At 51.3% G+C, this 24797-nt stretch overlaps 8 protein-coding genes across 8 annotated transcripts; 3 read left to right on the plus strand and 5 right to left on the minus strand.

Moving 5' to 3' along the window:
* Positions 1–544: 544 nt before the first annotated feature.
* On the minus strand, positions 545–1963 carry N7443_008929 (uncharacterized protein; the record flags this gene model as incomplete). Its single annotated transcript, XM_056888985.1, has 1 exon — positions 545–1963. The coding sequence occupies one exon, from the start codon at positions 1961–1963 to the stop codon at positions 545–547; it is 1419 nt and encodes a 472-aa protein (XP_056738287.1).
* A 1081-nt stretch (positions 1964–3044) lies between these two features.
* N7443_008930 (uncharacterized protein) lies at positions 3045–4425 on the minus strand (the record flags this gene model as incomplete). Its single annotated transcript, XM_056888986.1, has 6 exons — positions 3045–3288; positions 3345–3772; positions 3829–3952; positions 4006–4174; positions 4222–4323; positions 4371–4425. 6 exons carry the CDS (start codon positions 4423–4425, stop codon positions 3045–3047), a joined length of 1122 nt encoding a protein of 373 aa, XP_056738288.1.
* A 569-nt stretch (positions 4426–4994) lies between these two features.
* Positions 4995–7018, plus strand: N7443_008931 (uncharacterized protein; the record flags this gene model as incomplete). The annotated part of the gene is made up of 9 exons (XM_056888987.1): positions 4995–5095; positions 5150–5199; positions 5321–5471; positions 5531–5682; positions 5745–6120; positions 6190–6432; positions 6482–6590; positions 6657–6826; positions 6898–7018. The coding sequence occupies 9 exons, from the start codon at positions 4995–4997 to the stop codon at positions 7016–7018; spliced, it is 1473 nt and encodes a 490-aa protein (XP_056738289.1).
* Positions 7019–8068: 1050 nt separating this feature from the next.
* N7443_008932 (BTB domain and ankyrin repeat protein) lies at positions 8069–12967 on the plus strand (the record flags this gene model as incomplete). Its single annotated transcript, XM_056888988.1, has 1 exon — positions 8069–12967. The coding sequence occupies one exon, from the start codon at positions 8069–8071 to the stop codon at positions 12965–12967; it is 4899 nt and encodes a 1632-aa protein (XP_056738290.1).
* A 376-nt stretch (positions 12968–13343) lies between these two features.
* N7443_008933 (cytochrome P450) lies at positions 13344–15082 on the minus strand (the record flags this gene model as incomplete). The annotated part of the gene is made up of 5 exons (XM_056888989.1): positions 13344–13400; positions 13474–14295; positions 14351–14533; positions 14609–14806; positions 14864–15082. 5 exons carry the CDS (start codon positions 15080–15082, stop codon positions 13344–13346), a joined length of 1479 nt encoding a protein of 492 aa, XP_056738291.1.
* Positions 15083–15397: 315 nt separating this feature from the next.
* Positions 15398–17283, minus strand: N7443_008934 (uncharacterized protein; the record flags this gene model as incomplete). Its single annotated transcript, XM_056888990.1, has 2 exons — positions 15398–16366; positions 16420–17283. 2 exons carry the CDS (start codon positions 17281–17283, stop codon positions 15398–15400), a joined length of 1833 nt encoding a protein of 610 aa, XP_056738292.1.
* A 634-nt stretch (positions 17284–17917) lies between these two features.
* Positions 17918–20223, minus strand: vps27 (ESCRT-0 subunit protein VPS27; the record flags this gene model as incomplete). The annotated part of the gene is made up of 5 exons (XM_056888991.1): positions 17918–18696; positions 18745–19519; positions 19579–19860; positions 19926–20058; positions 20156–20223. The coding sequence occupies 5 exons, from the start codon at positions 20221–20223 to the stop codon at positions 17918–17920; spliced, it is 2037 nt and encodes a 678-aa protein (XP_056738293.1).
* A 277-nt stretch (positions 20224–20500) lies between these two features.
* On the plus strand, positions 20501–23873 carry N7443_008936 (putative ubiquitin C-terminal hydrolase; the record flags this gene model as incomplete). The annotated part of the gene is made up of 3 exons (XM_056888992.1): positions 20501–20713; positions 20764–21167; positions 21272–23873. The coding sequence occupies 3 exons, from the start codon at positions 20501–20503 to the stop codon at positions 23871–23873; spliced, it is 3219 nt and encodes a 1072-aa protein (XP_056738294.1).
* Between the last annotated feature and the right edge of the window lie 924 nt (positions 23874–24797).

Here is a 24797-nt window from a genome sequence, read left to right on the forward strand (position 1 = left end):
CTCACGACAAAAAGCAAAGCTAGCTGCAGCTCTTACACGGTAACGGCTTGGGTACTTATACATGCGCCCCTGTGGAGATAAGAAGCAGGTGATCTCGAACAGGTGATGGACACCAAGCGGCTATCTCTGAGCGTGATCAGGTTCGATCTTTAATAGACATCGTATTGCTGCCTATCCTCCTTGTCTATTTGAATGCGTGAACAAAGTACGGCAGCCTGGGGATCAAAGATCAACGCTGGGAAGTACCGCTGTAAGGTAGATAGATAAGGTCGGGCGCACTCGGACCCGCGTGCAGAGCCGCGGAGAAATGACGCAAGCAATCACGAAATGGGAATCATAGTTTAATAGTGAGTTATCCGCTGAGAAGAATGGGAAGAATTTGGAGAATTATGTAAATCATTTACTGATTAAAATCACGTCAATCAAACAACCTATTGATCATGTCCAGCTGAATCCCAGGACTAGGGGATCTCATCATTACCAGTCCATACCTGTAGATCTCGGCTCTCGTCGATCATTCAAGGTTCGAACCAAGGTTACATCTCTACCAAGTAACCGTCTCATGCAGAACGTCGAGGTTCTGCTTCACGTTCTCGTCGCGCTTTCCAAGCGTGAGAAGCACGTCGATTAACTTCACCAAAATAGGCTCTAGGCTCACGCCCAGTGCGATCGGGTTTAGAATACTGGCAAGTTCCGTGTTCTTGGTGCATCCGCTCGTCGTGGTACCGGCAAAGGCAGCTTCGACAAAGTTGACAGCGTCTGCCACTGCGATGACTTCAGTGGTCGCGTGACCACCAGCGGCGAAAGTGGTGAACTTCACGTTAGCGCCGTAATTACACCACGAGTCGACCATGACTGATGCGTTCGAGTAGGGAATGATCTCGTCTTGCGTGGCATGATAAACAAACACAGGTGCTGTGGGTGTTTCGTCCTTGTTGACGCCCATGGTGTTTTCTTTCAGTACGGACTGAATTGTTGGGTTGTACAGCAGCTCCGGGCCCAGACTCTGGATACTCGTGGAAAACAGCGACTGTCCAGCAAAGTTGAGCAGATCGGCCACCGCGCAATTCTTACTAGCAAAGTTGATCTTGGATGCGCCTTCCGTCGTCAGGATGGAACTGATCAGAGCGCTCAATTCGGTACCATACGCGCTGGGCTGGGACAATCCAACAACAGCAGCAGGGCTGAACCCGCTGAAGACTCCGCCATCGAGCTCGAGCAAGGTGCCCGTCAAGTTAGAGGGGGTGCCACCCTGAACCCAACCTTTGATCTTCAGCTCAGGGGCATAGGAGGGTTGCAAAGAAGCTGTCCATCCTGTGGCGAGGGCGCCGCCTGAGTAACCGATGCCAACAATCATGGGGCTAGTGCTACTAAGACCAAGAGTCTCGAAATTAGAAACAGCACGCATATTATCCAGAGTTCCCATTCCAGCCAAGCGACCCGGGCCGAAGGCCGCATCGGGGCCTTCATAGTCAGGCGAGACAACAATGTATCCCAGAAGCAGGTAGATTTGCAGGATCAACTGCTCAGCGGATGAAATGATATCAGTCTGCGCTGCCCCGAGCTGGTAATTATAGCTAGGGTTGCAGATGCTCGCTGAGCTGTCGTAAGCCGTCTGGAAAGAAATAAATCGATCCTTCTTCGGGTTGATAGGCTTGAAGATCGTGGTAACCGTGGCAATGGCAGAGCCGTTGACAGCGGTTGTCCGATATAGCAACTGGTAGGCAGTCACTGGATCTGGAATCAGACCCAAGAAGGCAACATGGATATCCCGCTGCTTCAGAATTGTGCCTGGTGCCTCCGATTCGAAGCCAGCCGGGGGTTGATAGAACGGATCATCCGCTGGGGCCAAGGGAAGGCCTCTAGCATACCGACCAGATGGCAAAGCAGATGTAACTGCCAACATGAGGCCCACAAAGGCCATCATGACGCGGCGCACCGAAGCACCGGTGGTGGAGATCATCTTCAGCTGTATAGATTGGTGACCAGGGCTTCAGTCGGTGCACACAACGTCAAAACCATCGGAGGGAAAGGATATAAATACTCACCGTCAGATTCAACGAATGTGATATTGATGGCTCCGCTACCGAGGCAGTCCATATTTTTCGAGCATTGATCAGCATCTATCCAAACACGCCCCTGGCCCTCTTTTTTTCTCCTCTTTTTTAGGCCTTCGGACTATGCAAAAAGTGGATCCCGGATGAATCAGAATCCGCTTTAGCACAAATGCTAGCTGAAAGCAATTATTGCACATCGAAAATGCCACATATGTCTGGGAAGGCATTGAAATTCATGTTGAACATTGTGCCCGGAAGAGCTGGACTCGTGGGAAAATCTGGGGAAAGCCCGTTGAGGGATCATCGCTAACCCCGCACTGCGGAGGACCGCCTGGGGTTGTGATCCTTTTGATCAGCAGGGTAGCATTTAGGCTGCCGAGCCCGGAACACGGAAAAAGAGAGCACTGCGATAGGGCTGGGCACCTGGGCATTCTGGCCTGGCGCTGAATAGGTTGGGTACGGTTGATGCTGAGTGGTGGGGTTTATGCGCTAGGATATCTTCTCGTACGATGTCGTTCTCCACCTTGCTTTCCTATTTCTCGATTTGATTCTAGTGCTCATTTTTAATGTCATTTGAACTTAATTGCGTTGTATGCATTCTGCAGGTCCCGCATTTTAGATATTTGGCATGTGAGAAGGGATAAAAGGCGTTGGTGAATGATTCCAGTCGGGAAATACTCGGAGTCAACTAAAAGATGAAGCGGAGAAGAAGCAGAAAGGGAGATTGCCCCGTCCTTGACATATGGCTGGAAAACACCGCATATTGAACTATCTTTCAAGATATCACATGGAATCTATGCAGTTGCAGATCGATCCGATCTTTCATTCGTTCCTTTCTCGTGCATTACTCCGAGGTAAAAGCCGGGGAGGGACGCGTGAGCCGTCTTGAAATTACCCAACAATAGATAATTTATGTTCCCAGAATAAGGAATGGAAGATCGAGTATCGGACTGAGACTGTGAATCCATCTCGCTACCTTATCATTGTCTAGTTATAGATTTGAGCCTTCAGTCCCGGGATAATGTCGAGATCCTTTGGTCCATAAGTATATTTGCCCTCCCTCGACACCTTGACATCCTTGTTGCGGCGCTGCTGTTGGCTTTGGCGAACCTTCACCCACTCCTCGGTTTTCAAGTGCTGACCCAACTCGGTAAACACATTCTGCGTCAGTCCCAGTCGGCCAAGGAGCGCACTATTCTGGAGAGGATCAAGGACCACGTGGTTATTGGGTCTTGAATAAATGTCAGCATAAAAAAATGACATTCTGGCTTCCTCGGCAAGACTCACCGGGCAAAATAAAGCACGCCCAAACGGTCAACATGGGCTTGGTCAGCTGGCGGCGCATGCACACGGTGAACACTGGATTTGATTAAGCCACCCGTGAGAGCTGTCAGAGCGTCGCAGGTGTTGATCGTGATGGTGCCGTCCTGGGGCCGCACCCACTTCCACTCTCCTTCCGAGTTGAGTATCTGAAGCGCAGCTACAGGCTGTCGGAAAAGCAAAGTCACGGTTCCCAGATCGGTGTGACCGGGACTATACAGCTCACCAACTTGTTTGTTCTCTTCGGCACTGCGAGCTGCGTAGTGCATGTAGCGTAGATGGTCCTCGCCCTTGACGTCGTACTGGTGGTCTTTGACAAGTTGGTCCTCATCAGGAAGCTCGAGAAGAATGGCGAAGAGACGGAGGAGTTTCTCTACTACCTCGGTGTGGCATTTCTATTCACCTTGGGTTCAGTAGCGCGACAAGAAGCAAGTGATTGATGTCAACATACCCGACTAAACTGCTCAACTTCTGCGATGTGTTTGGAAATGACAGGAGGCTGTTGACGCTCATGGAAGCCATCGAACTTGGGAATATTGTATACCTGCACGTTGTCCCGGATGCCGTTTCCAAGGCTGGTCTCGAGTCAGCTTTGAGAATTGTTCGGTGGCATGTCGCACTTTCTTACATGCGGTGGCCAGCGGGTCTGTAGCCATTATATTCGCCTCTGATAAGATCATCCGCATTGTGATACTCGAGCTTCTCCTCAAGCGGTAACGAATAAAACTCTCGACCCAGAGCAAACTGGCGATCAACTTCTTCTTGGCTAATATTGAAGTTCTTTACATAGAAAAACCCTTTGAAGTGTTAGTGACTGGTCGAAGTGGTTGGACTTAATACTAACCAACATGTTTAACAGCATGCTCCAGCTGCTTTACCAGCGATTCTTTGCCACCTGGTTGGTCATATTCACTCAGATCGAGAGTGATCAGCTCAGCCCAGTCCACTGAGTTCAATTAGAAAGAAATCGCGCTGGAGAAATAAACAACTCACAGTCTGCCTTGGTCACGGGCACTTGCTCGTATCTATCAAGAATCTTTCCCGGCATGTTGATAATTGTAACGGTTCAACTGGCTTTTTTTTTCTGTAGCTCCTGCACGATCGAGCAATTTGAGAGCCGCATATAAAACAAGCAGGTCTCACACCAGGTTTTCTAACCCCGCACGCCTCGACTTATTGTGATTTTAGGCATATAAAGCACGCCATCTAAACATCCGATGATATCTTCCTATCTTCCATCATTGCTGTTTTTCGGAGGTTATGCGAGCGACAGCGCGAATTCTGGGCACGCCATCGTCCCTCAACATGTCGCAGTTGATGAGTTCGTAGTAAAGCTTCGCCCCGCCTGCCACTCAGCTTTCTAGGTGCCCGCACCGGCTAATCCATCTAGGCTTTGTGATCTAGTATGATGGCATTTATCACTCGGAAAGAGCCCGATGGCGACAGTCAGTGGGGGGAATTGCAATGATGTCAACGAATGATATAGGTCCTGTATGCGTACACAATTTCGCAGTATTAGACATATAATAGCTTGCGGGAAACAATCCGGAGTCTGGAACTCACTTCGGGTGTCCTAATCTGTCAGAGCGGGCATTTACAAGGAGTGCTCTGATCAATATGTCCGAGGTCAGCTCCAAGCCGGGTAAATCGGCACTTCTTAGTCTTTTCAAGGAGATTTTCAATTGGTATCCGTCTCATTATCCATCCGAAGAAAGAAAGTAAGTCATGCCATGGCATTTATCGTCGATTGACAGGGTAGCTCACTTTCACAGGCTGCTCTTCAAGTTAGATGTGTCAATTCTCATTTTTGCGTGTTTATGCTGTGAGTTCTATCTGAAACTAAAGAGCTTGGTCTTGTACTAACATTATTAGTCTTTGTCAAGTACTTGGATAGGCGGCTTGGATAAATCGATGTGATAGGACATTCTTTAACTTGACTACAGATCAAACGAATATCAGCAATGCCTATGTCAGCGGACTCAAAGAAGACTTCAGTCTTAACGGCAATCAGCTAAATTATTTCAATGTCTGCTACTACACAGCATACGTGGTGTTTCAAGTTCCGGGACTATTGCTGTTGTCGCGTCCAAAATTGTGCGTATCTACCTACTCATCTCTTTAGGCATGGAGCAACACTTATCGTGGGAATATAGAGCTCGCTGGCTGCTCCCCGGATTGGAAGTTTTATGGGGTGTCTGCACTTTTGCCCAAAGCCGTGTCACAACCGTCAATCAACTTTATGCCCTTCGTTTCCTGGTGGGAATGCTTGAGGCACCTGTCTTTGCCGGAACTCATTTTATTCTGGGTAGGTTTATCTGATGCCAAGCTATGCAAACAAGGCTTACATTATATGACTTTCTACTATAGGCTCGTGGTATTCCGGCCCGGAACTCTTCAAGCGTGCGGGCACATGGTTCATTTGTAATCCTCTTGGCACCATGGTTAGTGGTTACTTGCAGGCCGCAGCTTATACCAACTTGTCAGGGGTTGGGGGAATGCCAGGCTGGAGGTGGCTATTTATCGTTGACGGTATCTTCACCATTCCGGTAGCCTTGCTTGGCTTTCTTATCTTCCCGGGTATACCAGGCTCACCGCAGCCATTTTACCTAACCGAGAGTGATATTGCCTTGGCCAAGGAGCGAACACGTAGAGCAGAAATCCGTCGCCCCGGAAAGCTTGGGCTTGATGTTTTCAGGCGGTCCTTGAAACGATGGCACATTTGGGTGTTTATTACATGCTACGCGTGAGTCAGATCATCCCTTTGACTTGTTTTAGGAGAAACATTTGGTAATAATAACATGTTTTCTCATAGATGCATGATCATCTGTTCTTACCCATCAGCCTATATGAGTCTATGGCTCAAGGCGGAGGGCTACTCTGTGACACAGATCAATCAGCTTCCGACGGTTGTCAGCGCGATCACAATTGTCGCTTCGTGGCTTGGAACAACTGTCGCTGCGATATATCCTACATGGGTCATCTATACTATCGCTTCTGCGTTTTGTCTCTTCTCCACTCTATGTATGGTCATTTGGAACATACCTAGGACACTAAAGTACGTTTCCTACATTCTAGCAGCATCCATACGCTAATTATATGGCCAGGTTCGTTGCCTGGTACCTGTTTGGATTCTCAGGCTGCTTGAGCCCTATCTTGTACTCGACCGTCAACACGATCGTCAAAGATGACTCAGAGGAGCGGGCACTGATTATGGTATGAAGTTTCAGATATCAGAGCCCTGAACACAAGACTGTGGATCGTGACTGACCAGATTAACAGGGCGCGATGATGACCTTTGGATATTCCTTTAACATCTGGGTTCCCCTCTTGCTATTCCCGACAGCCGGTCCAGATGGGGCGCCTCGATGGAAGAAAGGATGGCCAGTGGCCTTTGTGTTTTACTTCCTACTGTGGGCCGGCTTTGTATCCGCTGTCCTATTACATAAGAGGTAAAAGACATCTATAACTACTGGCTCAGATATATAACCACTGGAAGAGGAAAGCTAATATGTCTTCTTAGGGAGAAACGAGGAGAGATCGGTACGGCTCCTAGCGAAACGAGTGTCGAGAACACCGAGACCATCGTTATTGAGAACAGCTTAAATTCCAAGACTGGGTGCTTCGAGGTCTTGAATGGGTAGCATTTCATTTTATCTACCCAAAAATAACCAACAATAGTTTTCCTTCCCATCTTTTCACTGCTCCTTTGCGAGCTCTCAAAGTATCCTTATCTTCCCATCACAAATCCCACTTTCCCAGCCCAAGGCTCCGTTCCCATCTTTCTAAAAAGATACATTTGTCCATTCCATTCCATTTCTTCGTAGCGTACGCCAGACAATCGCGCTCCCTTCCGGAACAATGTATGTCTAGTGTCAAGTCTGACATTTTGGGGAGTGGGGAAAATGTAGAGGGGCCTACTGGCATCGGCTTCTCTCTATAATTAAGCACAAGTTGACTTATGAGACAGCATTCGCGCCAACTTTCTAAATATGTCTTTCAACCTACAGATACATATTCCGGCGGTGATCCGTAACGGTCTCGGCCCAGTATATAATCTCGGAATGGGTGAGAACGTGGATAGGACGAAGTGCGGGGGAAGAGGGGGTACTAGATCCAAGCATGTCATCTACGTAGTTGCAGAACGTGAGGCACAAGGCCTGTTTCACCTATCGCTCCCCCACGGGCTTCAACGGGGCTCTCAGGGCAACGGATGATCCGCGCCTCTCGGGGAACATGGAGGGACGTGCGCGCTATGATTGGTCGGTACCACCTTGGGGGTCCCACGTTTCACGGCGATGACGGAGAGTCGATGATTGAAGACACTTGCTACCAAGTGGGAAACTCTCATTGCCTTCATCTCACTGTTTTCACTCATCCGGACCCGAGTCCTTCCGCGAGAACCCCCCTTCTGAGACCTCCGATCTTGCCAGACAAGCACAGTTCATCGCCACCTCGCGCGAACCCACCTCTATCCAAAACCCACAATCGAATTTGTGTCACCGCGCGTTGAAAGACCCCCGGTGAAACTGCCTTGACTAAGGACGCGTCGATCGCCTTCGAATCGACTTTTTTTCTTTCGAATCCAGAATTCTCTCATCACCCAGCTCTTCCGTCGCGGTTCACCTCGTGGTGACGGCGACGCTCCAGCTTGGGCTTGATAAGAGATTCTGAGACCGGACAACTTCGGGCACATGAGTAGCAAGCTTTGGGAGTTTTTCATTCAAGATGATGTGGAGAGCTTCCACCGGTTCCTGGCGAACGCAACGTTCGCCGGACCGCGAGCTGGAGGAGCGCCCGGAGGTGCCGCAGTTAATGGCGCAGCGGCGTCAAGTCTGTCGGCCAAGGTTGGAAGCCCTGGGTCAATGATCGCCTCGTCTCCCAATCCTCCGAAATCGAAGAAACCATACGCACCATCTCCCGGAACTTCCTTCCCCGAACGACCGGCCTTCCAGAAGGGTAGTATCGCATTATCTCGCGCCGATGTTAATGCCCGCGATCACTATGGCAGAACGCTCCTTCATCACGTTGCATCATCTCCGAAACCCACGGCCGCCAGCTTTGCGCGTATGTTGCTTGAGATTCCGTTCTTAGATATCTATGCGCAGGACTGGGAGAGCGGGTGGACGGCTCTGCATCGGGCCCTCTACGCGGGAAATGCCACAATCGCCCAGGCGCTTATGGCGCGTGACATGCGCGATGTGACGGATTTCAGCAAAGTGGGAAACACAGGGCATCCAAGTGGTAGCTTGATCAAGATCAAGGACCGTGAAGGCTACAGTCCATTTGACATCTATGGAGCGACTATCACATCCCGAGATATCAAACAAATGACTTTCACGGCGGGGTGGACAGACTCGATAGTCCCAGATGCTGCAGATAGTGATGCTGGTTCAAATGCTGCGTCTAATTATGGAGACGATGGTGAGGACGAGGCCTACGTTACCCGGAGCATCCTAAAGCCGCGGAGCGATTTCTCCGCCGACGAGGTTTTCACCCTGGGCAGCAACAAAAACTTGAACCTCGGGCTTGGAGATCAAGACGATCGTCAGTTCCCCGAGAGGGTCGTACTGAAGCGTCCAGATCATCTGCTTCAACGTTTCTACCGCGAATATGAGGAGAACATGGAGCGTCTTGGTCTTGAGGATACTCTTGACCATAGCAACTCGAGAGACCTGCCGACTTTGATCAAAAACAAGCCAATGAAATATCAGAATGTGATCATGTCAAAGCTGCATACTGCCATCATCACAGATGACCCTGAGGCCAACTTGTTTATGTGCGGGTTTGGACCCGGCGGTCGTTTGGGAACTGGCGATGAATCGACCCGATTTACTTTTGTCTGCATCGAGACCGGCGGTCTGGCTGGGAAGAAGGTTATATATGTTGCCTTGGGACAGGACCATAGCTTGGCAATCACCGATCATGGTGAGATTTTCAGTTGGGGAAGCAACAGGTTCGGACAACTTGGTTATGGCCTACCCAGGACAAGCAATAAGAATGATGTCCCAATTCAGAGTACCCCGCGGCAGATCTTCAATCCTTTCAAGAAGGAAATGATTATCGGAGCGGCGGCATCCTCGATTCACTCAGTTGTCTTCACTGATTCGGGTCTGTACACTTTCGGCAAGAATGAAGGTCAATTGGGATTAGTTGACTCTGATGCCCGCTCTCTTGAAGTCCAGACAACACCTCGACGTGTTGGTGCCTCGCTCTTCAAGAGTCCAATCCAAATGGTCTCCGCTATTGACCGCGCTACTGCTGTGCTTCTTCAGAACCACGAAGTTTGGGTCTTTTCGCAGTATGGCTATTCCAAGCTCTCTCTGCCATTGGAGTCTACCTCCAAGTTCATTAGGGATAGTTTCATGGCAACACGATACGGCGGCTCGGTGAATCGCGTGGTCAAGCTGGCATGCGGCGGTAACACAATTTGCGCCTTGTCGAGCTCTGGTGACGTTTTCACTGTCCAAGCAAACAAGCCTGACGAGCCTTCAGCATTGACATCAACAACCAACCCAGCCAAAATCCGTAACTCTTTAGCTGCTCCTATGAGGGCCTGGTCCGTCAAGAAGTCCCATATGGCTGCCAGCGACGTTGATGTGGGACAAGATGGATCCATCATCATTTGCACGACCTCAGGCTCGGCCTGGAGAAAAGAAAAACGGACCAAAAACAAAGAGGGCGCGTCCAAAGAATACAAGTTTGCCCGCATCCCGGGTTTGTCTAGGGCCGTGGCTGTACGCAGCAATGCGTACGGGGCGTATGCTGTCGCTCAACGTGACTGTGATGTGACCCGAGAGCAGGTTTATACCGACCCAAGTACACTTTGGGATGACTTGTTGCCGCTGTCACCATTCATGATGCCCGAGCCCGATGATGTGGATATGATGATCGCAGCGGACGATGCGGAGGATCCTGTTGCGTTGTCTTCCGCGGTGGCCATCAAACGTGACATTCTGACCTCATCGGAAATGGAAGATAAATTTCTCTCCATAGGCTCAGAAGGCACTATCTGGGTGACTAGCTCGCTCTCGGATGCACGAATCCCAGCACACGAATTCCTCTTGAGCGGTCGCAGTCCTGTTCTTCGCAAGGCGCTGCACGAATTCCGGGAGTCGTACTATGCTTCCGTGCCTGATGTCCTCGATATCGAGTATGGCAAGGATGGGCACATCCAGATCCGTTTGCTAGGTGCTGATTTCCTGACTGTCATGAATGTCGTCTTCTTCCTCTACACGGACAGTATCATCGATGTCTGGCACAAAGCGAGCACTCCAACTCAAAATGGCGCCCGTTACCGCCAAGTGCGTACGGAGGTCATGCGAGTGGCTACTCAACTCGGTCTGCCAACATTAGAACGTGCGGCCCGCTTGATGGTTGAGCCGCAGCCGAGCCTGAAGACCGATATGGCACATGCCATTAAACACCTGTCCTTCTTTGATGATGCTGATGTTGTGATTCAACTGAATGGCGGTTCTGTCAAGGTTCACAGCCAAGTGGTTTGCCAGCGCTGCCCTTTCTTCGATGCCCTGTTCAATGGACGTTCGGCTGGCAGGTGGCTTGCGCATCGGCGAAAGTCTCCCTCAGAGAGTGTGCATGTTGATCTCAAGCACATCGACCGATCGACTTTCGATTTTGTCTTGCGTTACCTATACGCCGATACGGAAGAGCAGATGTTCGATCAAGTACGGTCGAAAGATCTCGACGACTTGATTGACCTGCTTCTCGATGTGATGTACGTCGCCAATGAGTTGATGATCGACAGACTTTCTCAAATCTGCCAAAAGATGCTTGGTCGTTTTGTCAACACACGCAACATTTCGTATCTTCTCAATTCCATCGCTCCAGTCTACGTCCGCGAGTTTAAGGACGCATCCTTGGAGTACATTTGTCTCAATCTCGAAGACATGCTTGCAAACAGACTCTTGGAAGGGCTTGATGAGGAACTCCTCAGCGAACTTGACTCGGTTTGTCACGAGAATCAGCTGGCGTGCTTACCTATATCTCGAGGACGCAACTCAGAGGATTATGTTTTTGAGAAGTACCCCGAGATTGTCAGTTCCGTGGAGATGGACAAGCGACGTCGGATTGATGCAATGGCTTTGCAGTCTCGTTTGAGCCAAGTCGAATCCTATGATGTGCGACCGAGACAGCCTAGTGTGGCGACCACGCCAGTGCGCAAGGGCAAGGCCAGCATTTCCAGGGACTCGGGAAGCCTCCTTACCAGTCCTACTTTGAAACCAAGACAGTCAACCGGTGACCTGATGTTCCAAATGGACGAGGAAGGTGCACTTTCTCCCGGGGACACCAAGGGCAAGGCTGTGATGCGCGGAATGAAATTCGGAGGGACTCCGGAGAATCGGTCTTATCCCGATTCTCCAGCATTGGGAGCAAGCATACCAGAAGCCGAGTCCCTTGAAGAACGTGGCTTTTTGGATGAGCAGATGTCTTCGCCGCAAGATATACCACTTACCCAGTCTCCTACGGAATCTCGGGCAATTGCCATGCATCAAAAGCGTGGTATGGCATCGCCACCAGACTCCTCAGCACCGTGGGCCTCTCCGGTAATCTCAAGCGATAAGAAGGACCTCAAAGATATTATGGGTGAAACCTCCCAGTCCCGGGTATCAAACCTTACATTGGGCATGGAGGGACGATGTGAGGCAAGTGGTAACTTTAAGATGTCCCAAAAAGAGCGAAGGAAGATGCAACAGCAGCAGTTGCAAGACAAGCTTGCTGCCGAAGAGAAGGCGAAGGAGGCTGCAAAGAACCCATGGGCGCTACCATCTCCGGCTACACCTTCAAAGCCCGCCAAAGATCCTCTCCCGGGGCAAAACAGACTCAGCTCACCTGAGCCATCGAAAACTGCACAGAAACCTTCGATGACTATGCGTCAAACTGTGGCGGGGACACCTCCACCGAAGCCGATGGCTACACCGATACCGTCCCAAGGCCGCAATGTCTCTAGCAGCATGCAGCCATCTTCCTTTTCGAAGCCTTCACCCTCGGGGCCTCCAACACCAGCCCAACAAGCTCTTCCAAAGGCATCGCCCCAACCTGCAATTCAATCTGTTCGTCATATCCCACGTCCAGAGCCCTACCTATCAGGCTTCAACTCCCCATCCAGTGGCTCTCTCTCCCTCGCAACCATCCTGCAGCAACAACAGATCGAAAAAGACGTCATCCGGGAGGCAGCCACGGCCAAGCACAACCTGCAAGAAATTCAGGCCGAGCAAGAATTCCAAGCCTGGTGGGATCAAGAGAGCAGGCGCGTGCAGGGCCTCCTTGACCCGGAACCCGCGCAACAGCCCAACGGCAAGGGTGAACGAGGCGGGAAGCCTTCTGGTACATCCGGAACGCCCCGTAAGCGCGGAGGCAAAAAGAATGCCGCTGATGGGGCTGGTTCTCAGGCCCACAAACAGTCTATACCATCTCCAGCTCCAGCCCCAGCCTCAGCCCCTTCCATACTTAAGAAGAGTGCGAATATCCCAACACAACCGCGGAACACACACAATCAGAGTCCCAATGGTGGTGCCAACAAAGGCCCTCGTCGTGGACATGGGAATCGCAGCAAAGGGAAAGACAAGGCCTAAGATGGCATGACCTGTTCCTCCCTCATTGTATTTTCATTTTTCTACATTCGACTTTCATTAGCGCCTCCGTTCTGATGTAAACCCCATTCTTGTCGATACATTATGACTTTGGCACTTTTCTAATATGTGATCTTCGGCGGCTTAGACTTTCCTTGGACAGGATGGCGTTTTCGGATTTGGATGCTTTGAAGCAATAGATTTTTGCTTTGAGCTAGATAAACGATCGTTTTCTCTCAGGGTTGAAGTATATATAATTGAATATCATCCCAGCTCCATTACATTCCAAAGGCTCAAACCAAAGCTGAGCTAAACCACCTGTTTAAACTCCATTTAAGTCTCAACGACGAAATACATGTGCACCAAAGAAAAGGAATCACTACCCACGACGTTCCCACCGCACCGTAGCCGGTTGTACCGGACGAGAGAACAGCGACTGCAGTCAGTACACATTAGCCAAATCCACAACGCATATCAAACAGGGACAACAGGGACAACACTGAACATACCGAATAGTCCGTCTCAGGCACACCAACCCTATCTTCAGGATTGAAAAAGCGGAATTCCCTCACAAGCGTCGCAACAATAACCGTCAAATTCAAATACGCAAACTTCTCCCCAATACACCTATGCCGGCCAGCTCCGAACGGCAGATACGGACTCCTTGTCCCCTTCGACACAGTGCCATATCCATAATCCACAGTATCGCCCTCACCTTCATCGTCCTCAACGCGAGACTCCCACCGATGCGGATCCCAGGTCATAGCATTCTTGAAGAACTGTTCATCGCGCGCAGTCACACCAGGCGATGAAAGAAGCGTATGACTAGTCGGGATAACATAGTTCGTCCCCGGAACCGAAAGTGGATTCTTGACCTTACGCATAAGCGTATGAATAGACGAATGGATCCGCAACGTCTCCTTAATAACGAAAGCATGCAGAGGAAGTTTCTCCAAATGTCCAAACTCCAACGGTGGCAGATCTTTACCCAAGGCTTGCACCTGCTCGGCGTACAACTTCTCAGTCATCTCCGGCTCAGATGCAAGCCGTAACATGATCCAGCAACTAATCGCCGACGAAGAGTGTTGTCCAGCCATGAGTAGCGTGATCATCATATGAGCAATCTCTTTATCGGGAATTGTGTGTCCGTCACGGTAGACACAGCGCATTAGGTTCCAGATCATATCTTTTTTGGTCTCTTGCTCGCCTGTGGCGCGACGCTCATGGATGATCTGGAGGTAGATCTCGCGCATGCGTGCATGAGCGATATCACGCTTGCGGTTGTGGGGGAGGGGGGGCCCAGGGGAGCATGAAATTGATGGGAGAAAAGCCTAAGTCTAGGTCGTGGTAGAGGTCGGCGAATTCGGTTGTTAGTTTTGCGCGGACTTCGGGGCCTTGGAGGGTGCGGCCGGCTGTGAAGATTGTGATTTCGGCCATTACTGTCGGTAGGTTGATTGTACCGGTGTGGCCTTTGAATTGACCTGAGGTTTTGATGTATTGTTTTACTTCTTCTTCGATCGCGGGTACGTAGGATTCTAAGGCTTCTTGGCTGAGGCCGAATTTGACGAACTGGGTTGATGGGGTTGTTTAGCATGATGATTGAAGAGAACTGGGGAGGAAACATGCAGGGAAGGTGTTGCTTACTTTCTTTTGCTCCATTAGCTTGGAGTTTGGACAGTCGTAGACGACGTCGGAACCGAAGACGGGCGTTGTCAGTTTGCCGTAGACCTCTTCGGCGTTGACATCCTTGAGTTTTCCATTCAGGATGAATTCATTCCCTTCTATTCCGAGGTAGACAGTGATCTTCTTGCCGAGTAAGATGAATGTGAAGATGTCGCCGTGCTAGACCCGTGTAAGCTTTATCAACACAATGTTATTGAAGCCGGTTTAACCACCTACTTTTTCACGACACGCGAAGAAGAACTTGTACGGATCCATGCCATAGGCGACCGTACTTCCAATGAAAGGGAACCAGTGGAATACCAGCGGTGGTTCATTGCGCTGATAGAAGAATTGCTGGTGAATCAAGTTGACCACCACCGAGATTAGGGCAATTGCAGCAACATAGCTGATGATACGAAGGATCTGGCCGATAACCAGCGGCACGAGGAGCTCCATGGTTCTTTTGGAATGAATGGTGATAGAAGTAAACCGCTGAAGTATATACTCTTGAGATCAAATCAGGAGGAAGGGATTAGGCGTTACTCATCCATGGGTCACGCCATGCGCGATTCCCCGGAAGGCGACCCTGCCGGATGCCAAGATCAACATGTATTACATTGGAACGCAACGCTATTGACTGGAATAAAAAATAAAACCAAAGCTATGTCCACTGTGGGGTAAAGGTCACGTAAGAGAACCAGGAATCGAAAGCCACCAGCGCCAGGTAATTGCAAAAGAGTCATCAACGTAAATGAGCAGAATTAGGGGGCTTCAATTCGAAGAAGCAACCTCGCGACTCTCCCACATGCGACGGATCATCATGTCGACGCCATTCACAGCCGGGTAATCTTCAGGATCATTGTCTCCCTGGAGGCCATGCGCAGCTTCGTCCGAGGTAGAAAGGATGCGGGCGGAGGGGTGGGCAGACTTGGTTGCCTGGGTGTCGGTGGATTCGCTCCGGGTCGCTGGATCCTCGGAAGTCGAGGAATGAGGATCAGGCAACTCGGAGCTTGAGCCGATTCGGCTTGGGCGCCTTTGATGCTGCAGCAGGGTCAATGAGGGGGCTGACTTCACAGGCTTGCCCATGGAACTGTGTTCCGCCCTAGCTGCGACTGCCTTGGATGCTCGAGCTATAGAGCGAAGCCGAGTGAAGCTATCGCCCGTGGGGGTCTGGAAGCGTCGCACCACCATCAGTTCGAGTGACATCTTCTCGTATGCCTTGCGAATGTGTCGCGTCTCGCTGTCGAATCCCGACCCGCTTGCTCGACTAGCACCATTCATGCCTCGATTGGCATCGAATACCCCAGAGGCAGAGCGCTTATGTCCAGTAGGCATGTACCCTGAATCCATGGCAGATGGAGATGCAGCAGTAGAGACTCCATGGGTATCGGGAGGAGAGTTGTTAAGGGTAGCCGTACGTTGAAGCCACAGCTTCTGCTGGGTTCGCGATGGCAGATCAGCGCCGCCGCGAGGGCGTGCCGGAGAAGCAGTAGACTTGCCAGCACCGCGGCCGGGAGAGGGAGGAGTTTGTGGGTGATAGTGAGGTAGGAAGGAGGAGGGAGTGTTCGGGTCCGAATCGGTTCTTGAAGAGGCCTGGCCAGCCTTGTTGTTCACTATGAACCTTGAGACACCCCCTTCCATGGAAGATGAAGTGGCCTGAGGTTGGCTACCAGGCATGCTGGCGAGCCCAAGGTTCGAGGTAGAAAAGGTACGCCGGGCCGCATTCGGGACGGCGGCCAGCTTAAATGAGGCACTACGCGTTGCAGAGTTCGAAATGGCCGGCTTATGCTCACCCATGGCGGATATGGAAGACATCGCAGGGGGGCTTTGGCGGAGTGTGAAGGGCTGAGGAGGCGGCTGGCAATGTCGCCTTGCTCACCAGGCTGTTCTTGCTCGGGCGTCACGTCCGAGTCGTTCTCTTCGTCTTCGTCTTCGTCTTCGTCTTCGTCCTCCTCTGGGTCCCTGCGTACGAACTTATTGATGACTGAGTCCGGAAGACTTGTAGCTCGAGGCATTTGTGGGTAAGGACGCTTCACAAAGGTGAGCGGATCGACGAGGACTGCGGGATTCTCCGCGCTGTGGTTGGATGGCACGACCGAGTTGCGTCTCATGCTCTCAGGCGACTGTGTGGTGGTATCCTCCCACTCAGCTTCGTCGGTCTCATCATCACCCAGCTCAAAGCCGACAGACTTCTTCTTGCCGGAGCTTAAGGCCGGACGATCAGTAACCAAGGTCTTTTTCCCAACCCCGGAATTATTGCGTTGCAAGATGGGCGTAGAGTTGTTTCTCTTCATAGAATCATTCTTGGGATGGTCATCCACGGTCCCAGTATCCCATCGCACGTGTGCGGTACCTTTCGGACTGGCGACCGGTGTAGCCGGAGCGGACTTCTTGCGTTGGTGGTGGCGGCCGGTTGGTTCGGGTCCCAGCTGGAAGCGCTGTAGTTTATTGAAGTTCTTTCCGACCGAAGGATTGCGGTGATGATTGCGGCCACCACCGACGACATGGGTGCGGTGGGCTTTATGGATGGGGGCCTTGGAGTTGTGAGACTCTGACAGGTCGAGGTTGGAGTTCGCCCGCGTGACGACCGCATGCGAGGAGACAGCGCGACGGCCGAGACCGGGGCGCTTGACTGGGGAGGAGGTGCTATTCGGCATGGCGGCAAAGCTCACAAGAGCCACAGGCGGGTAATCAGTTGACTTGCACAGGGCATCGACAGGGATTGGTCGAGGTAGAAGAGGAGATGAGGTATCACGGCAGATCAGATGTGCGCGCAGACGAAAAAGCAACGAGGTCGCAATAGTCGCAAGAGATATGTACACCGCTTCGCTCGAGAGACCGTGGCAGCGATACGAGTAGCTGGGAACTGGGGGGCAGGGAAGAAGCCTCGGGAGGTGAACTCGCTGTCTTCGGCGACGGGGAGACGGGTAAAATTACGGTACGGATAGGATACTACGCCATGTGTGGGAGAGTGGAGAGGTCTAGATCCCGCTTCGAGAAATGTCGATCATCCATGAAGATAGACACTGCCTGGTACTACCTTTTTAACTCAATCAAATGGTACTAGGGGATGGCCATTTAAACTCATTATTTACTCTCATTTACAACCATACATGCAATTATCTGCAACCTCTACATCCAACCTTATTGAGCGATAGCCTATATCTACTGGGGTCACTACTAAATCACAATGACAATCTTGTGTATGAAAACTTCGGGTCTCAGGTATCATCGAGTACAATAGTAGATAAAGAAAAAGGAGAACGCCGTAAAGCAATATGCAAGTTCGCTCTACAGCTCAATCAGGCTCTCCTCCACCGCTTGTGCGGGTTGTTGATGCAACGCGGGGGGTTGATGCTGGGCCTCCGGGTACGCCCCCGGTTGGCCGGTCGGCACCTGCGGGTATGCGGGTACTGGGCTGGGCTGCTGCGGCTGGTGATAGTAGGATTGAGGCGGCGGCCCGCTAGGCTGCTGATAAGCTGCGAGTCCGGTCGGGGGAACAGTCGAGTACGTCGGTGATTGCATGTACTCGGGCGAGTGTGCCTCTGGCGCACTTGGGGGCGCACTGGGCTGGTATTGAGAGTCCCGTCGCATGATCGGGGACGGTTGGTAGGGAGGCTCGGAGAATTGTTGCTGGGCCGGGTCTTGATCGGGGTGAGGGGTATAGTATTGCGCGGGAGCTGGGGTAGCATGACTGGGCACAGCGTTGTTCGTTGGCTGAGGCGACCCCAGCGAAGGATATGGGGTTTGACTCCAGGCAGCGTTGTGTGACTCTGTTGGGAGTCCACGCTGGGCCTGTGCTGGGTACACAGGCGCCTCGTAACCATTGCTTTGCGCCTGCTGTGGCGCATACGCAGCATTTGGCGGGGCTGCAGTTTCGGCAGCATTTCCATAGTAAAAGTTCTCCGCGCCCGATTTCATATCGGGGACCTGCGAGGGCATACCGTAGTACTGAGACCCTCCATATCCTAGGTTTTGCTGGGAATAGGCACTGGAAAGACGTTCCTCGAGCATTCGATCGTAATAGCGGACAACCGTAGACAGCTTGGAATGCAGGTCAAGCAATGTGTCTAGAAATGTTAGTTTCAAGCGTAATAGCAGGTGTGACATCGACTTACCATGTTTACTCATGGTCTCGCCATAACTGCGGGCAAGTTTAGGCCGAAGTGCGCCTATACTTTCGTAAAGCTCCTGAATCTGCGGTTCCCGGAGAATGGTTCCGGGTGGCTGGTGCTGTAACCTGTCGACGAGAGTGGAGAACAAGTGGATGTTTTCGGTTTCGACCGGGCTGAGCTCGTAGGGGTTCTTGGGCAAGGGAGTTGAGACGCTTGACGAATCGGGCATCGCTGAGGTTGGCTGAGCGTTATTCTTCAACTCCGCAGCATGGATCTGCTTATGCTGTTCCATATCTCGCAGCGATGCTTCAATTGCAGCCTTGAGGTCTGCGTCGTCTTCTTCCTCCACGTTTGACGGCGCCGGGGCTTCTTGAACCGGTGCAGGGGCATTTCCAGTCTGAGGCACAAATCCGGAGGGGCCTCGTCCTTCTGCCTCCTCGAGGCTCATTTGTAGCGCCCGACGGAGATCATCATCAAAGCTATTATCCGCCTTTGCGGCGCGTGGCTCCATCGCGTTGGATTTGCTGATGGATTGATTCTTGAATGAGGTTCGATCTGAAACTCCCGATGGCGTAAACGATTTCGAGGTCAATTTCGTATAGCATCCGTCGTCGACTCGAACAGGCTGAAGGATTCCGAGATGTGGCAGAGGGATGGTCTTGCTAGAACATTGAGCGTCGAAGACATTGCCGCAGTTACGGCAGTGGTGCTTCCGGTTCATGAAACTAAAGGCAGTCCGACATCGCATGCAGACATCGGAGTCTATCCATTCCGGCGGCTGAACAGATAGTTAGCTAATCTCGTCATTGCTGTGGAGAACCATGATGCTAAGCTTACCGCATTGCTCTCCAGCATACTACCGCTCATTTCAGTCTTTGGGGGGAACTGGAAGCCTTCGCCTTGCAGCTTGCGATATGTCTCCCCCACATACGTCAGATCCATTCGACCCTGAGCCGCCATGGCCCAATTCTGTATAAGTTCCAAAACTTTTTGTTGAACCTCCGGGTTTAAAGGAGCACCCTCCGCCTTCAGCAAGGACACTAGATTATCCATGAATTCACGGGAGGCGATCTCAGCGAGGAAATGGGTGCCACCATTCTTGACACAAGTATCGGTCAACTAAATAAACCAGCTTATTAATGATGATCTAGCGCATAATATCCGAGGGTTTTGTAAACACCAACCTTCAGTGTGGCCAGCTGGATGTTGGGATTCCTGTTCTCCAGTCGGCGCTTCAGCGCCTTCATGGCCTCCTTGGGTTGAACGCTTTTTGACCGGACCATATCGGATATCTCGAGGTTAAGAGCAATGTCCTCCCTGAAGATTGATTAGTATTCAGTTATCCAGATCTGATCGACCTCGACAGGCGACAACGATCGTTTAGGCATCAGGTCGCGATAAGATGACAACTTACAGGGAGGAGGAGGTCGCCCGCTCGATCTGCTCATCGAGCGGCGACGCAGAAGAGAACCAGCCTGCCATTATGGAGGACAATAGCGACACTAAATGCGCGCAAATGAATTCAAAGTGTAGAGAAGCCCACGGAAAAGACGAGGCTCTACGGTAAAGGTGGAAGCTGTAGGCAGCCCGCAGTGACTAAGCTGGGCTGGCGTCATAGGCGGGGGCGGTGAGAGGTGTACTGTCACTTTGGTTACCCCAGACCCGCTCCGGTTCCTGGATCGCATTACGTTGTTCTTTAAATGCTGGAGCCTTCCAGTCTCATAGTTATGCGCTGAACCTCTTCATTGCTGCCTCAAACATGCCCCCCGATGCGGCAGCACTACCTCCTCAACCGGACATACCGCCGTGGAAGGACACCCGTCCTTACTCGGTGGGGGGCAACATGCATTCCAATGGCCAGGTCAGCAGACCGGCCTCTTATCAGAATGGTGCCCGGCCACTACCGCGTTTCCCAAATATCAAGGACTTGCAAGATGAAGCGGCTCTTCTGAGTATCAACGAGAACACTCCGGTAAGTACATTATCCAGGATGCGGGGAACTATCGCTCATCTGTTGCGCAGCTTGACGTCCTCCTGAGAACGGCTTCCGAGGCAATCGAACGAGCCAAGGACCTGGGTGAAAGGGAACTCGACCGAGCCTATATTCAGTACTTGCGGGCCTCCGAAATCACCATCAACATCATCCCCCATCATTCGGAATACAAGACAACTATTACTGAACGGCCTGGATGGTACAAGGAGTTTGCGGATTTGATGCAGGCAGTCCGAAGGAAGCAAGGAACAATGGATGCGATCAAGAAGCAAATAATCGAAGATAATCTGGAGAGCAACGTGCCACCAACAGGTCTCTTTGGATCTCCTACTCGCGCCTCGGCTGTTCCCAGGGGTCGCGAGAACCGGTCCGGAAACCACTCTGTGAGAATGCCCAGCCCGACGCAGTTCCAACAGATATTCGACCCTCCCAAGTAAGTTTTCTGGAGACTAGAGACCGTTTTTATAGAACATCTTTATGGATCCATCAATGTCTCTCCAGACCATGTTTCAGATATGTATTGACCAACGTTTTAAGATTTAATCCGAAGAGATTCTCCAGTCCAGCTGAAGATATACTGGCGCAACGTTTTGCAAAGCTTAAAACTTCTCAGCCCCATGAATCAGAGCCAACTTCGAGGAACTCGCCTGGCTATACCCCATCTGTGCCTGCTGGACATGCGTCCACTTACACCTCTAGTCTTCCCCAAGGAAGCTATGGTTCGCCTTTTGCATCGCCGACCAGACGCCCATTGGGGCCTCGCGGTATGGGCATACCGACCGTTCCTCCGAAGCTTCCTCTTACAACATCTCTCCCACGTGCCCCGGACCCTACATACAGTCCTATCTATACAGTGCCTTCGCAACCTCCGTCGAACCCGCCAAGAACGTCATCTGAAAGCGCGCGGTCATTGAGCCAACGTTATTCGCATTTTGCAAACTCTCCTCAGGGCAGTCCAAGCCGTGGATTTGATGAGAATCCTTACAGATCGCGAACACCCAGTGGTGTCCATGTCCGAGAGACCAGGAGCAATTCGCCTGATCTACCGTTCAACTCTACTGTAACAGCCACCGACCTCATGGATTACATGCGCAAATATAGCGTTTTACTGGTAGATGTTCGTTCCCGAGATCTCTATGACAGCGGCCACATTTATGGAATTTCTATTATTTGCGTCGAGCCGGTGGCCTTGAAAGAGAATGTTTCTGCCGAGGAGCTTGAAGAGCGCTTAGTGGTGTCCCCAGAGCATGAGCAGGCCTTGTTTGAACGGCGAAATGAGTTTGATCTAGTTGTCTATTACGACCAAAGTACGGCTTCAGTCAGCTATCTGGCAGGTCCACCGTCAGGAACGTCCGCCCCGCATCTACGATTCCTTCATGATACCCTTTATGAGTTCAACGAATACAAACCCCTCAAAGCCGGGCGTCCTCCGGCACTTCTCCTAGGCGGTTTGGATGCATGGATTGATCTTGTGGGGCAGCAGTCGCTGGCTACCTCTACAACTGCCGCTGTCATGGGATCGCTCCAGACCAAAAAGCCTGTACTCCGACCTGGTCGCCCCCTTGGCCGTGTTCCAACCATGGCAAGTGCCAATTCTAGTCTGGAGGTGCGCAAGAGACGCTTGCGCGAGTTCACTCCTCTCAACTCGAAAGAATTATCGGAGTGGCTGGAAAGGTCGAAGAACGAAGAGATTGACACTAGCACCTACTTGGAAGACGAGGAGCTCACCGAAGAGCCCCAGGAAGAAACGGCAGCTCCATTGGTCCATACCTACGAAGATTTCCTACGGCGTTTCCCCGAGCCGCATCATGTTCAGCAGTCAATGATGCACCCAGATGCTCGGCCAACACCACCGGTACCGAATTACGCAGCCCATCCTCTACCAGTCGCGCCTTCACGACCGCCTCCGGCGGTGCCTCGTCCGAGTTACAGCGGTGTTTCGGATGGGCGGCAAATACAGCCTCATATGGAGCGCCAGAATTCGGCAAATCGCACGGCCTTATACACCCAGAACTCGTTCCTCAGTCGCGTAAAGCTTCCACGCACCGGCCTCACCAATTTTGGAGTGACTTGCTACATGAATTCGACCATACAGTGCCTCAGCGCTACTGTCGAGATGAGCAAGTTCTTTATGGACAATCGCTTTCGCTACTATATTCAAAAGAACTGGAAGGGATCACAGGGTGTCATGCCTGGTCTCTATGCTAATCTGATCAGGTCGCTTTGGAAAAATGACGTGGAAGTCATTATGCCATCTTCGTTCCGCAATTTCTGCGGTCGATTGAACCGGGAGTGGGCCATTGATCGGCAGCAGGACGCCAAGGAGTTTTTCGATTTTACCGTGGACTGTTTACACGAGGATCTCAACATCAATTGGCAACGTAACCCACTGCGGCCATTGACATTTTCTGAGGAGATGCAGCGTGAACGAATGCCTGTGGCGAAGGTTTCGCAGATCGAATGGAACCGGTACTGTCATCGAGAAGAGTCTTTTATTTCAAACCTTTTCGCCGGTCAACATGCCAGTCGATTAAAGTGCACGACCTGTCAACAAACTTCAACCACATATGAAGCCTTTTACAGTATCAGCGTTGAAATACCGCCTACCGGCGCTGGGGATATCTATCAATGCCTTCGCAGCTATTGCCAAGAGGAAATGTTGAGCGGTGACGAGGTGTGGAAGTGCCCACATTGCAAATGCAAGCGCATGGCAACAAAACAGATCTATATTACGCGCGCACCAAAGATCCTAGTGGTTCACTTCAAACGCTTCTCCGCATCCAAGACCCAAAGTGCACGGAAGATCCACACCCCGATCGAATTCCCGCTTCATGGCCTACGAATGGACGAATTTGTAATATCGAACCCGAGTCCAGCACCCCCTGACCCGAACGCCCCCAACGCCGACTCGACCCGAGCACCCTTCACATATGACTCATTCGCAGTACTACGACATATCGGATCGTCCATGGGCAGTGGCCATTATATCTCGCTAGTGCGCGACGCAGAGCGACAGTGCTGGCGGAAGTTCGACGACGAACGAGCCACGGATTTCAATCCACGAGACCTACGCTCAAAGGATAGGCTCCAGAATGAGCAGGCTTACATTGTGTTTTATGAGCGAGTTCCAGCGAAATGAGCGTTTTTATGCCTTTCTTTTGTGTGTATTCATTGTTGCGTTTGACATTTTTGCATCTCACGACTTCTACGATTGAATAGATCGGCGCCTGGGCACTAGGTACATAAATCAATCTCATCAAACGAGGAGGGTACCCCGATGTCAAAGTTTCATTGTGAGGTTCCACACCGCATTTTGTAGGGTTGGTATTTACGCAAGTATAGGTGTGAGCCACTATATGCACGTGTCCAAGGGTGCAGAAAGGGCGACTTGAGGGTAAATAGCTCGACGCGCCCAGGTGGCCCCGGGGATATATAGAGATACGCCCACTGGTGATACGTCCACGCGGAAAGATCCACGGCTAGGTGAGCAAAATGGATAGGTATCATGGAGATAATAGTCGACGCATTGATAGCCCTACAGAGGTGCCCATGAAAAGATCTAGAACGAAGCCTGGAATGGGGAACGTATTTAGGAATAAATTCATCTGAACCGGGGCAATTAGAATATAGACGGCGATGTTATGAAGACACTCCACTTAGTAAAAAAGTTGGGTCTAGAGGACTGACATTAATTCCGCAGTGGCGGAGGCGCGGATCTTGGACCCAGCGGATCCCGCACGCGTTTCCCGAAAAGAGCCACCGGGCCCAACTCACCCTCGGGTATTGCATATTGGCACTTGCATATGGCACTTCTGGCAATTGGGATCGGTTTAGATTGGAACCTTATGGATAATCGGGAGATAGCCCGATCCCGAGGTTCGCTGAATTCACTGAATTCCCTGAAATCACAGAATTATACCCCCCAATCCTATCTTAGAATCCTAGACTATGTGATAGTCCCCAAAATCCCAACGTTCATATGCGCCGAGGCTCTAATAAGCAGCCTCTGATTCGTCCAACCCCGAAAATGTCGGAATTGCTCGATTCTTCACGGCGGTCAAAC

Source organism: Penicillium atrosanguineum (assembly GCF_028827265.1).
Source record: "Penicillium atrosanguineum strain IBT 20685 chromosome Unknown utg000007l_segment0_segment0, whole genome shotgun sequence".
NCBI classification, from domain to species: Eukaryota; Fungi; Ascomycota; class Eurotiomycetes; order Eurotiales; family Aspergillaceae; genus Penicillium; species Penicillium atrosanguineum.